This window comes from Salvia splendens, chromosome 21 (assembly GCF_004379255.2).
Source record: "Salvia splendens isolate huo1 chromosome 21, SspV2, whole genome shotgun sequence".
Taxonomy (NCBI): Eukaryota; Viridiplantae; Streptophyta; class Magnoliopsida; order Lamiales; family Lamiaceae; genus Salvia; species Salvia splendens.
This window is the reverse complement of record NC_056052.1, coordinates 25,352,260-25,366,110: the sequence shown is the minus strand read 5'-3', so window position 1 is coordinate 25,366,110 and position 13,851 is coordinate 25,352,260. Positions and strand designations below refer to the sequence as shown.

The following is a 13,851-nucleotide window of genomic DNA, read 5'->3' as shown; positions in this document are numbered from 1 at the left end:
CGTCGAAAGAGCTTTCGGGGTCCTTCAAGCCCGATTCAACATTGTTAAGTCCACGGCTCGGCTATGGTACGTGAATAATATCGCCGACATCATGTTCACGTGTATTATCTTACACAACATGATTATAGTCGACGAAGGGTCGAGGGCGGCTAGCTTCTACGACGAGGACGAAGCCGGAAACTCAACAGCGAGGTCTCCCCCACGCCGAGGCGAGCATACGACGGTTGGCCAGAGAATCGAGACAAGGCACACAATGCCCGATACCCGAATCCACAATCAACTACAAGAAGACCTAATCAAACACATGTGGGCGAAATTCGGCAACGCTTAGTGGTTTTTTAAATTTTTAGTATTTTAATTATGTAATTTTTAATTTTTAGGATTTTAATTATGTCTTTTTTATTTTATTTGTCATTTGTAATATTATTTAGGTTTTTTTAATGAATTTTAGTATTATTGAAATGTTTTTGTTTAATTGAATTTTAAATTAATTGTGCTCGTACTTGCGGAAGAGTACAGCTGTGGGTGTTGTGCTCTTGCCAGAGAGCAGGCAGAAAAAGTGGAGCCGGGCCCACAACCGTGCCGCTGGGAAGAGCACTGTTGTTTATGCTCTAAGGTTCACACTTCACATGTTCTTTGGGGTCTCATACTTCGTACACATGCCCCAAAAATTAATTTTGATATAATAATATATTTAAATCAGGTAAACAAGTGGAAAAATCATAAATTTAAGATCATAATCTGACATGTCCCGAAATTTTGATATCCAATCATAAAATCAATGAATATTGACATTCCTTTCAATTTTTCCATAAGGTCTGATTTGGATGAAATTGTATCTAATGTTACTTTCAAAAAAAATCAATGAAGATAACAACGCCCATTAATTTTATCATCATTCTCAACACACTTAGTAAATAATTCAACTACATCCTCAATTTAAAATATGTGTATGCCAAATCAACAACATACTATATTACAATAGAGAATTTAGCTTGTCATTAATTATTAGTAAAAAAATATTCAATGATTGTGCTATAAAAAGTAAAGAATCGGGAAATTATTGATAAAAAAAAGTTTGTGTTGAGACATTTTTATAGAAAATTTATATTATAGGATATCTATAGATCAAACGTTTTTTTTTATCATCATTAGTAACGAAGAATTATTAGATACTACTATAAAAAGACATTGTTACCAAATCACCTACATAAATATTTCTACATGAACCCATATTGGTGTCACTAGTCCAATTTGGTTAAATAAAGTAGCAAAGAAACAAATTACTATACATCTATATACTTATATCAACTTTTAAAGTAAAATATGTTCACATTCTATAAATCTGATTGCAATTTAAGATTTAATATGCTCCAAGAAGTTTCATATGAAATGACAATCAACCCAAACCCATATGTGAATAATTTTACTTTTTCTTTTTACTTATGGACTCATGATTTTTATAACATGGCCAGAATATGGAGTTATATTTTGTCTTAGTCTTGACCCATTTTGCAATATGTAAGCGGTAAGCCTCATATAAAATACAGTATGTATATAAATAAAAAAATCTCATAATGAAAAATGTCGTATCTTTGACCGTAATATATTTCTAAGTTTTATTATAAAACGATATTCATAACTATAGTATAATAATAACTGTTCAAAATTTGGTTTGTTGCTTCGTAGATTTAACTTTTTATTTGGGGAATGTAACTTCCAATTTCATTTGCATTTACAATAAATAAACCCAATCAATAAATTTTAATTTTTTAAAAATATCTTTGAATAGATCAATTCATTTGAAAGGCAAAACAATTTCAGAAAATAAAATAATGAGAAACTATCTCACACATTTTGGATCAATTCGTGTTCTGTTACCAAATTATTTAGCTGTTTGAATAGTGTGTGTTTAATTCATTTAACATTTTCCTTTTTCACCATTTTTTTTCACTGTTGGAGAAAGATGGTACTGAGGCGCCTCATCAATCAGGTCAATTGGATTTATTTGTGTTTATATTTTTATGTATTAGATTATGGATTTTGGTGTGAGTTTTTAGCTCTGTTGAAATTCGTTGCATTGTGAAATCGAAAACCCTAATGTTGGGGTTATGTCGTTCGATTTTAGCGTGATTGGTTTCACCACCGTTTTGGTTGATTTTTTGTGATTGGCGAATGTAATCTTAAAATCCTTGCTTCTTCGATTATGCGGTTTTAGATGAATTAATGAATATGCATTTATTGCGATCAGTTTAATCATTGAAAAGATACGCTTGGAGAAGAAAGAAACAAATAAATTTTATTAGCCAAGTTCAATGATTAGCTTTCACAAAAGTGTAGGAGTTTGATGATTATTTGTTCTAAAGTTCTGTTTTGATGTAATTTTATTGGTGCTTTGTTACTCTAGAAGCTGTAGTCCTTGTGCACGATTAGTTGTATTTCTTTTGTTTTGGAAAGAGTCAGTTCATTTCACTAGTTTAGACTTACATGACAAATGCATTTGCGGCTTCAGGCCAGAGGACATGAGTCACAGTTGAGGCAGCTGGGAAGTTTGGCTGATCGACCATATCGAGCTTCTCCCTATGCTAGGGGAGGAGGTATGCACCAGGCCTTTATTGCTTGTATTGTCAGATATATTGGATTCTGATGCATATCTTTCCATTTGGGCTGATATTTAATTTTGAGCATATATGATTGGATTGGTTCAGTGGCATAGCGCATAGTTTTGAAATTGGTTCATACTAGCATAGTTTTTGCACTCTATGAGTGCTTGCTTTGTCATTATTCATATAAGGTGTTTTAGCTCCATCTACAGCTTGCATTTTGATACAAGGCACCTTAAAGTTGAACCGGTATTGCATTGTCTAGATGTGTGCATTAAATGAAAATTTTTAATAGTGGTTTTGGTCACTTATATAACTCCATCTGTCATTGCATACCCATGTTTGTGAAGCTTTAATTTTCTTTTCCAGTGCACGGGCTTTCGAGGCATATGGGAATAAGTACCTTAGGAAAGCCAAGTCTCTTTGGTAGTCTAGCTCGTAGATTGCGTGATACAGAGGGATCAAGTGATGCTGCATATCTTAGAGAGCTCTCTCGTCGAAATGATTCTGAAGAAGTCATAAGGCTGTTTGAGAAGACACCATCATTACATTCTAATCCATCTGCTCTTGCTGAATATGTCAAAGCGCTTGTTAGGCTTGATAAACTTGATGAAAGTGAGCTGTTTAGGACATTGCGCAGAGGTGAGCTCAAAAAGAACATTATCCTCCACAACTTTCTAAATCAGCTTTATGGACTTGCCATTTTGAATGGGCACTACCAATTGAGCTCTTTCCACATATGATTGCAAATTCAGCTAAAAGACCTACCTTTTGTTTTAATGCACCTTTCTTATATCCTTGATCTCAGGAGCTGCTATCACATTGGCGGATGAAGAAACTAGTGGTGCTCTTTCGGCTTTCAGAAATGTAGGGAAATCTTCTAAAGATGGGAATCTTGGTACTTCAAGTGCTCCTATACATATGGTGACTGCTGAAGGAGGGCAGTTCAAAGAGCAGATATGGCGTACTATCCGTGCTTTAGGTTTGGCCTTCCTCCTCATGTCAGGACTTGGTGCGCTCATCGAGGATAGAGGAATTGGTAAAGGTACTGATAGCTACCATTTTAAGAAGTGCTTGTTTGTACTAATGCTTTTCTGACTGATTTATGTGTGTTCGAGCTTTCATAATTGGTTGGACTTAGCAGGACTTGGTTTAAATGAAGAGGTGCAACCCATTATGGAATCAAAAACAAGGTTTAGTGACGTGAAGGGAGTTGATGAGGCAAAATTTGAGCTGGAAGAAATTGTTCATTACCTCCGTGATCCCAAGGTAACTGCATGAGCCTATTATGAATGTGCAGTACACAGAGCGAGAATGTGGAGATACCTGGAAATTGGAAAAGTAATCTTTACATCTAGTGTTTTATCAGCTTGTTATATTTTCATAGCCTGATAGCCACCCTGAAGTATGTTAGAAAGCTGTCTTAAGTTAAGATGACTTGTTTGAATTTTATTTACATTATTTTGGCTTTTACCCCATTCTCTCTTAATCTACAAAATGATGCTTAGTATTCACCCTTTATTGGGAGAAGGGTTGGTTTAGGGACATGCTTTTGCTAGGTTATGAAAGGATTGTTGATTTCATGGTTGTTATCTTTTTCATTACAGCGTTTCACAAGACTTGGCGGCAAGCTTCCAAAAGGTGTTCTGTTAGTTGGCCCTCCTGGCACTGGTAAAACTATGCTGGCAAGAGCCATAGCTGGTGAAGCTGGTGTTCCATTCTTTTGTAGCAGTGGCGGTGAATTTGAGGAAATGTATGTTGGTGTTGGAGCACGTAGAGTTAGGGACCTGTTTGCTGCTGCAAAAAAGAGGTCACCATGTATTATTTTCATAGATGAGATAGATGCCATAGGGGGTAAGCGTAATGCAAGGGATCAGCAGTACATGAAGATGACCTTAAACCAGTTGCTTGTTGCACTGGACGGCTTCAAGCAGAACGAAGGGATTATTGTGATAGGTGCAACCAATTTTCCAGAGTCATTGGATAAGGCACTGGTGAGACCTGGAAGATTTGATCGCAATATTGTCGTGCCAAATCCTGATGTTAAAGGGCGGAGGCAGATCTTGGAGTCTCACATGTCAAAGGTAACAGGGTTGCGGCTGGAATTTTCTTGATGTTTTTGAAATGTTCTTTATATCTCATGTTGCTAATTTGGAATGTGTTGTTGCGGCATCTTAAATCAGCCGTAGCTTCTAATAATCTATAATACCCCGCCAATGTTAAGAGTAATTGATTTGCTGTGATGCATATGCTGGTGATGATAAATGCATCAGGAATTCGAAAAGAGTAGTTGTATAATTTGATTGTCTAGTTCCTCTTGTTAAACTAATGCAGATTTTTGGTGCATCTCACAGGTTCTCAAGGGAGAGGATGTTGATATAGAGATCATCGCGAGAGGTACCCCAGGTTTTTCTGGTGCGGAGCTTGCGAACTTGGTGAATGTCGCTGCCATTAAGGCTGCTATGGATGGCGCCAAAGCAGTGAGTATGGCTGATCTTGAGCATGCCAAGGATAAAATCCTGATGGGAAGCGAGCGCAAATCTGCAGTTATATCTGATGAATCACGCAAGATGACAGCGTACCACGAGGGCGGTCACGCCCTTGTAGCCATGTTCACCGATGGGGCATTACCAGTGCACAAAGCTACTATTGTTCCACGGGGAAATGCTCTTGGAATGGTCTCTCAATTGCCGGATAAAGACGAGACTAGCATATCAAGAAAGCAGATGCTTGCCCGTCTCGACGTCAGCATGGGCGGTAGAGTTGCTGAGGAGCTGATTTTCGGGGAAAGTGAAGTGACGTCGGGTGCATCAAGCGATCTGGAAGGTGCAACCAGAATTGCAAGAGCAATGGTGACCCGTTATGGCATGAGCAAACAGGTTGGCTTCGTCACCCACGACTACAATGACAACGGCAGGAGCATGAGCACCGAGACCCGACTCCTCATCGAGCAGGAAGTGAAAGACTTGCTCGAAAATGCTTACAACAATGCCAAGACCATCCTCACAACGCATAGCAAGGAGCTCCACGCCCTTGCCAATGAATTGCTCGATAAGGAGACTCTCTCGGGTGCTCAGGTTAAAGCGCTACTTGATAGCCTAAAAGCTCAAGATACACAGCAGCAGAAGCAGCAGCAGAATGTCACGACTCCGACGTCAAAGCCCTCTCCACCGTCACTACCCAATCCGGCCGCTGCAGCAGCAGCGGCAGCAGCTGCTGCTGCAACGGCCGCAGCCCAAGCAAAAGGTACCGCCCCGGTGGCATCTTAATCGAGCCCTCGTGCTCGACCTAATGGACGTTGATAAGACTGATGGACCCTTTGCCTAGAAAAGTCCATCATGAACTTGATTTATCATTCATTTTGTGAAAAGTAAGTTTCACCTATTCGTAGTAGTTTTACAGGCAATTGACATAACCTACTCAAAAACTTAGCAAAACAACAAACATTCCATAATTAGTTTTACCCTTTCGACTCAATACTTCATTTCAGAAGTGATTTCACTTCAAGAAAATAAAAGATTTTGTTGTTATAGATTTGCTAGTATTAATATTTCAAGAAATGCAACCCAACTCCAACATATGACTTTATATGTTCGTGTATAATACAAACAAATTAAAAATTATTCAATGAAGGTTCATCCCCTACATTCCTACCAAGTACCAACCGTGTCTCTTCCGCAGTAAGTCAGCAACTAAGCTACCAAAAGTTTTTGCATGTATAGGTTAACGCATAAATACAATCGACAAACTTGTAAATGACACGAATTTTAATGTGCAATTGGTAAATTAAGAGAATGCCGTGACAAAGTAAGAGAGAGATAATAGAAGTAATATTAGTGGATTGTGAGGTCTATATTATTAGTGGATTGTAATTGATTAAAATCTTTCCCTATATATAATTTTGTTGCTTTAGTTGATATTCTTAATTTCTCAAACTTGTTGCAGAAAAGCCCATGTTCTATTTTTATTTATAAGATGACCCCAAAAACCAAAATGGCAGTCCGAATTTGGGCTTGAAATTTTTACATAGAAACTAATGGGCCTAATTACGGCCCAATAAGTTGGTTATTAGTGTACATTTTGAGAGGCGGAAATAAGCATAATTTCAAACCACATGACTATACTCTTAGTAATGGATAATAGCTGGAAAAATACTAAATTAATTATAGGTCAATTAGATCCTTACGCTAATTTTAATGTGTAGCTAAGTTTTCGAGATCATGTATTTTGACGAAATTAAAGCATATATGCGTGTCTAAAATGGCAATTTTAAATGACGTGAAAATGATATGACACAGTTAATGTTTGAAATGACAAGTTAATACAGTCTGACAATGTCTTAGGATTTTTTTATATTTAATTTGAATTTTTTTATGTATTTTGTGTCAAGATGACATCGATTTCACTAATTCTATACATTCTAACATGCCATATTGTTGCCTCGGTCTAAATTCAAATTAGACCGAGGCAACAATATTTTGATCATTCTGACATTTCATCTAGGATTCAATTTGGATGGAAATTGATTTTATAAGAGATTGAAGTTTTACTTATACTTTTACAATATTTAAATTTGGTGGGTAAAAACCATAATTAGCCTATAATTAATCTATTTTCCGGCCATTGGCCTTGTAATTAAGCTAAATGATGAACCATTAATTATCTATTCTCAAAAATGGTAGATTTTTTTATGTATTCGCGGCTCACCGTTTTTGTGGCTTGAGCATTTCTACTTATCGGGAAAAAAAAACACAAATGGTAGATTTTGGAAAAACTTGTTATAATAAGTTAGTATCCTATTTATCATTATAAATAGCTCATTCGATAAATTGTGAAAAATATGGTGGAAGCTCCAACATCATGCAACTTATGTTTCTATATTTCTATAGTTGAATCATGAATGTTTCCATATTCGTGTACATTTCATATCTAAATGCCTAAAAACTCTCCAATCCTAACAAATACACAAAGACAAAGTTGTTTTGTTATGTCATTTCAAACCAAAGATTTGGGACAATAAAACTAATCATAGAAGTAAAATCTCTTGTAATGGTGGGGCCATGTTGGTCAAATAGTAAAAAGTATGATTTGTATTTGTCTCGACCTTTATCATCTTTAAATCCCTATTGGACCACAGTCGATAGTGGCATGGCATCTAGTAATTGCATTTATAGCAACATTTATATTGCACATGCCCACTTTATCCAATTTCAAAATTATCATACCAGAATTATTTATTCTCCAAACGGTATTTTACCCTCATCATAGCACCGACAATCATGTTATATTTCACTCGACATAGCATCAACACAACCATACTATATTTCACCCAATGTATCTCGTGATTAAATATATCTTTTGATTTATAAAATTAAGTCTCATAACTTAATTATATATAAATAATTATATGGTAATTAATTGTAGCAATATCTCACCAACTAAAATAATCTCATAACTTAATTCTAAAGGGATAATTTGACAATTAAATTACATCTAATTCAATTAAAATATGCTTTCCCCATTGCTGAATAAACAGTATGCATAAAGAACAAGTAAATTTACTCTATTAGCATCATTTTCTTGTAAAATTTTGAAATAAAAAACTCATTCAATTCAAGATCAAGCTACAAAAGCAAAATTCATGGAGTAGTATGTAGGAGAACTTTCTTTGTTTTACTTAAAACTGATTCAACTTTTTTCCCATTTCGAAATGAAAACATGTTCTCTATCACTAAAAAGCAAATACAATTATACTAGTAAATAAGAATAATTAGCCGTCCATTCACCAACCATATATGATCACTACAAATTAATGCAAAAACACCAAGAGAAATGACCAAAATACCCATCCCAAATTCAAGCCACAACACAAAGCTCCAACTATCCAACCACATGGTAATAAGACACCAACAATATCCAACTTCCACCATCAACAATTTACTCCAACAAATCCAAAAATTACAAAAGAACCCCACAACTTAACATAAATTCTAGAACAACCCCTCAAAATAATTTTTAATAACTTTTTTCCATTTTTGGTTAAATCAAATTTACCTCCCTCTTCCAATCATATCCTTGTACCTGATAATCGAATCCAGCCGCTGCAGCTTCAGCTGCTGCTTGAACCGATTGATGAAGTCGTCGGCCTTCGCATCAACGCCGCCCTCGTCCGCCACGGCGGCGCGGACCTCCCTCACCGTCGCCGGCCGCCGCGCCTCCACGATGTCCCCCTCCTCGAAGTGATTGAACGGCGATTTCACGCTCGCCGACTTCCGCATCTTCGCCGCCAATTTCGCCGGAATCTCGCCGCCGGCGGGCTTCGTGTCGGATTTCGTTCTGTTAAAGTGGCTACTGTCTTTATTGAGCGGGCTGCAAACCTCATCCAAGCTCATTTCAAGATTCTCACTCTCCCCTTCGTGGGCCGCCTCGAAATCGGCAAAGATCGGAGCTTTTTCCTCGAAATCGAAGTGGGCCTCGGTTTCCCGGCCGGTTTGGGCGGAGGTGGGGGATTCTTGGGGGTTGGGGAAGCAGTAGTGGGTGTCGGAATCGGGGATGTGTTTGTGGAGGAGGGGGGAGCGTTGGGGGGGAGGGGAGGAGAGGAGGTTGATGGATTTGATGCGGTGGAGGAGGGAGGGGGATCTGGGAGGGGGATTTGGGGGGTGGGAGAAGGTGGAGGAAGTGAAGGCAATGGTGGCGATCATGAGGTTGAGGAGGAGGAAGAGGACTGTGGGAGTGAGCCAGCTGTTCATGGAGGCCCAGAGGGATGAGGATTGGATTGCAGATGCTGAATCTTCCAGCATTGTCTTGAATTGGTGGAGAGAGAAGAAAGAAAGAGTATGTGTGTGTGTGTGTGTGTGTTTGAGATTTTTGTTTGTGGGAGATTGGATGGTGAAATGGTGTATAGTGGGTGGTTAGATAAATAAAACACTCCTTTCATCATAATTTTTTTTTAGTATTGATAATTAAGAAAGTGGGGTATTATTTAATTTACTAAATTTTGTAAGTGAAAAAGATTAAAGTAGAAAAATAATAAAACAGAAAAAAATATAATTCAAAAAAGATAAAGTAAAAAAAGAGATTAAAATAAGAGATAATTACTATTAAATATGTTGATTTCTGTAACAAAAAATGAGGGGATTAAAAATGCATATGTATGTATCAAGTACAGTACAGTAGTAGCAGTAGTTTATTTTTGTTAATATTTTGCATTTATTTGAGTAATCTTATTCATATTATTTGATTTGTGGCAAAAAGTAGACGATAATCAAATGTATTTTAGACGATAATCGAATGTATTTTAGACGACACATTAAAGTGAGAATCTTTATGACATGCTAGATCCGATAGTGAAAATATACGTGTGTATTACAGATATGAATCTACGTTAAATTTATTATCGTAAGAGCAAAGTAGAATCGAGAGGAAACTCCCGCTAATTATATGATCATTAAATTATCGAAATTTTTTGTAAATTATTGTGCAATATAATCTAAATCCCTTAATCAAATCCTATGATAATACATACTCCATAGTTTGTTTTAAATTTCAAACTTGAAATTTAGAAGTAGAGCTTCCACTACTCCTACTACTAGAGTGAGAGCACAATGATATAAACATTTCAAAATGAAACTTTCTTTTTAGAAGAAAATTATCAAATGTTGTTAAATAGCCATAATATTTTTTTCCTTTTTCAATAGTCAATTGAAGTGTTCTTTTATTTTATTGCAGGGCGTACTAGTGATAATTAAAAATAGATGAAAGAATAAATATCACTAACATAAAGTTGGACAAAATGATTCTGTTGTGGAACTTTTTACTTGAAATCAATGTCACTTCTTTTTTTATAAGGGCAAGGTATCCCCTATCTTTATTTTGTTTGGTAATCAAAAATGAATATTTTTTTGTTTCGTAATGGCCGATCAAAGTGACTTCTTTTCTATCACCAATATTTTACAAATTCCACTACAATAAGATAAAATAAAAAGAATAACCGTAATGTGACATTACTGTATTGAATATACGTGTTTTCTTGTTCATATAACTATGTGGAAATGTAAAATAGCATATATAATTGATAATTCTACATTAATCTAAAATATATTGCTAGATTATTTTCTGATATAATTCTCTATAAATCTAGAATATACTTATTGTTTAGATTTGGATTTGATATAATTTAATCTGTTTTGAATCATTTATCTATCTTTTTACATCATCACCTCATATTTATATGTGAAGTTTTAATTAATAAGAAATAAAAGAAATGATTTTTTCTGTACACGGTCAAAGAAAGAAACAGAGAAAAGTTTATCACCAAGAATTATGTTGAATCAATATTAAGAGCACCCGCAACGCGGGCCCACGTTCCGCGTTTCGTGCCGGCGGAACGGAACCGGCGCGCGACGCGTTGCGGAGGTGCGTTCCGTCTCCGTGTCGTTCCCAAGCCGTGCCGGGTGCCGACGGCACGACCCGCGGCACGGTCCGTGCCGCCATGCGCTTCGGCGACGTGGCTCGCCCTGCGTCGTGCGTGACGTCCACTCGCCGGCCCGCGAGTGGGCGTCGTCATGCTGACGCAATAAATTCATTTTTTTAAAAAATATTTTTATTTATAAAAATTATTTTTTATATTTAAAAACAATTTTTACAAATAAATGAATACTAGAAATTCGTATTAGCCCATATATATTTGATGGGCTTGCGAATTTATGAAACTCATTCTTGGTTGTCTCTCTTTTATAGAGACATCCTTGAATGTTTCATGTTTCACTTTCGATGTGGGACAAACTCATTCTTGGTTGTCTCTATTTTATAGAGACATCATTGAATGTTTTATGTTCCACTTTCGATGTGGGACAAACTCATTCTTGGTTATCTCTATTTTATAGAGACATCCTTGAATGTTTTATGTTCCACTTTCGATGTGGGACAAACTCATTCTTGGTTGTCTCTATAAAATTGTATTTTAAATTATGTCATTTTTTATTTTTTTAGGATTTTAATTATGTCTTTTTCTATTTTTTTGAATTTTAAGTTGTAATGTTATTTTAATTTTAAAGAAGTGTGTTTGTTTTAATTAATTGGGTTGGAAATAAAAATAAAAAATGAAATTGAATGAATAGTAATTTAAGGAACGGTTAATGAACGGATAAGAAACGGAGGGTTGCAGGTTTAGTTCCTTAGTTAAGGAATGAAGTAAAAAGGTACAGTAGGGCCGCAAATAGTAGTTTAAGGAACGGTTCAGGAACGGTGGGGGAACAGCGCTGTGGATGGCCTAAATGTTGTAAAAAATTACTAAAGTGTCATATCGTTGGTTGCTCTTTTTTATGGGTTTTATAGTAGTCGTTTGTAATTGAGCTTTACATCTGTTATTTACTAACTATCGTGTAAACTCTGGTGTAATCTCCTTTTGATACTCCAAATCCGAGTCTAGTGATTCCTCACTATCATTTGATAAATCAACACTGTGATTGTTGCCATTAGATAGAGTATCGCTACCTTCTTCCCCTCCCGATTCCGATACAAAAGACTTTATTCCACTATCACATGTTTTAATCCAAGCTTCTTCTCCCACTTCAGTTTGATACTTCCCTATTCCATAAAAATATATAATTTTGAGAAACACATGTTTTAATCCAATGATAAAGTAGGAGACATATATAGAAGAAAAATGATTGAAGCATTGTTAATTAAGAATTTGCTCAACTTATTAAAGAGAAAAACTTTGCAAATTAAAGATCGACTATTTCTCTAGGACCAAACAAAATAGAAAAACTAAATCGACTATTTTTATAAGATGAACCAAAATGGAAAAACTGTCTATATTTTTGGGACGGAGTATAAGTGAGAGATTATGATTTCTTTATATTTCTACAAAATTTTTAAATATCTATAAATATATATTTTGATTTTGCTCAATGTATAGTAAAACACCTGCCGTTTACTTTACCCTTTATTTAAGGGTTAACAATATTTTGACAATAAAGGTAATAATTTGGAAGTATTATGAGCGCTGTAAAAAAGCAATAAGACACACGAATAATGAAATAATGATAATTACTAGATGTATTAATGGAATTGAACTTTATTTGATTTGAGTTGTTTTTTTAGATAAACCCTCATTGGCTTTTATTGATTTAAGAGAGAAATTATTATTTCAGTATTTTTCTACTGAATTTTACATACTCATAATTATTTTTATTGTTTTTAATCATTGTACAATAGCCGTTTACTTTCCCCTCAAATTGACAACATTTTGACATAGGAAACAATTTTGAAGTATCATCTATACTGGACAGAGCAATAATAGTCCAAATTTTTGGTAAATAATGATAACTATGCATATTCATTTCAAGAAATTAAAGTTATCGAATTTTACTGCAGCATACATTTAACTTGACATTTTGTCTAGTTTTTTTTGTTATTTTTGTTGTCCCTTTGTTGTTTTGTTTGTTACTCCATATATTTTATTATTTGCATATTTTCATGGTCATTTGAGTCACTTCTAAATGATATATTGAATATTGCGCTTCCCTTTTAACCTCATTTACAAATGAGGTTAAAATAATGGAGAAATGGTATTTTTAATATAAAGTCAAATTTAAGGTTTAATTAAATACTACTGTGATTCAAAACAAATTTTTATAAATCATATTCGTATTAGATTTAAAAATGATAATAGTACTCTGTATTACTCCATTATACTCTCGTTTATAAAAATCTGAATTATTTCTAGGCCCTGTAATTTATGTTGAGGGTGGCCCCAATTTATATCGACACATCAAATTAAATGAACATCTTGAGCCCAATATTTATTTGGACCAGGGTTAATTAATTTCTTTGAGCCTAATATTTATTTCCATCCACCAAATTCAATATATTTAATTTCGGATATATCAGAAGAAAATCACGAATTCGACCAATTTTTAGTTGATCTTGCAACTTTCGAAATAACCAATTACTATCATAGTATTGACATTTCTTTTAATTATCTTATCGATATAGATTTGTGAGAAATAACACATGACTTAAAAGCCAAAATATATAAACTGAAGCTTATATTTCTTAGTACTAGTACTTTTTACTCAAATATGTGATTTTATAAGTGATATACAATTATGCATTAAAAAACTAGTATGGTTTCCTAATTTTTAAATGGTGGGAAGACACATATCTTAATCACTAAAACCACATTAGGTTTAGAGCTAGCATTGTAAATAAAAAATTAATGCAACCATCCGCATACTTGACT

General features: G+C 35.0%; 2 protein-coding genes across 3 annotated transcripts; one reads left to right on the top strand and one right to left on the bottom strand.

The window, feature by feature from the left end:
• The first annotated feature begins 1,802 nt into the window (after positions 1 to 1,802).
• Positions 1,803 to 6,135, top strand: LOC121783263 (ATP-dependent zinc metalloprotease FTSH 4, mitochondrial-like). 2 transcript variants are annotated; one of them, XM_042181289.1, is made up of 7 exons: positions 1,803 to 1,993; positions 2,513 to 2,597; positions 2,973 to 3,245; positions 3,412 to 3,648; positions 3,748 to 3,872; positions 4,211 to 4,687; positions 4,958 to 6,135. In XM_042181289.1, exons 1-7 carry the CDS (start codon positions 1,967 to 1,969, stop codon positions 5,870 to 5,872), a joined length of 2,139 nt encoding a protein of 712 aa, XP_042037223.1. In that variant the 5' UTR covers positions 1,803 to 1,966; the 3' UTR covers positions 5,873 to 6,135. The 2 variants fall into 2 exon arrangements, with proteins under 2 accessions (XP_042037223.1, XP_042037224.1); XM_042181290.1 differs by lacking the exon at positions 1,803 to 1,993 and adding an exon at positions 2,047 to 2,177.
• A 2,200-nt stretch (positions 6,136 to 8,335) lies between these two features.
• LOC121783292 (pathogen-associated molecular patterns-induced protein A70) lies at positions 8,336 to 9,506 on the bottom strand. Its single transcript, XM_042181319.1, has one exon. It carries the CDS (start codon positions 9,401 to 9,403, stop codon positions 8,654 to 8,656), a length of 750 nt encoding a protein of 249 aa, XP_042037253.1. The 5' UTR covers positions 9,404 to 9,506; the 3' UTR covers positions 8,336 to 8,653.
• Between the last annotated feature and the right edge of the window lie 4,345 nt (positions 9,507 to 13,851).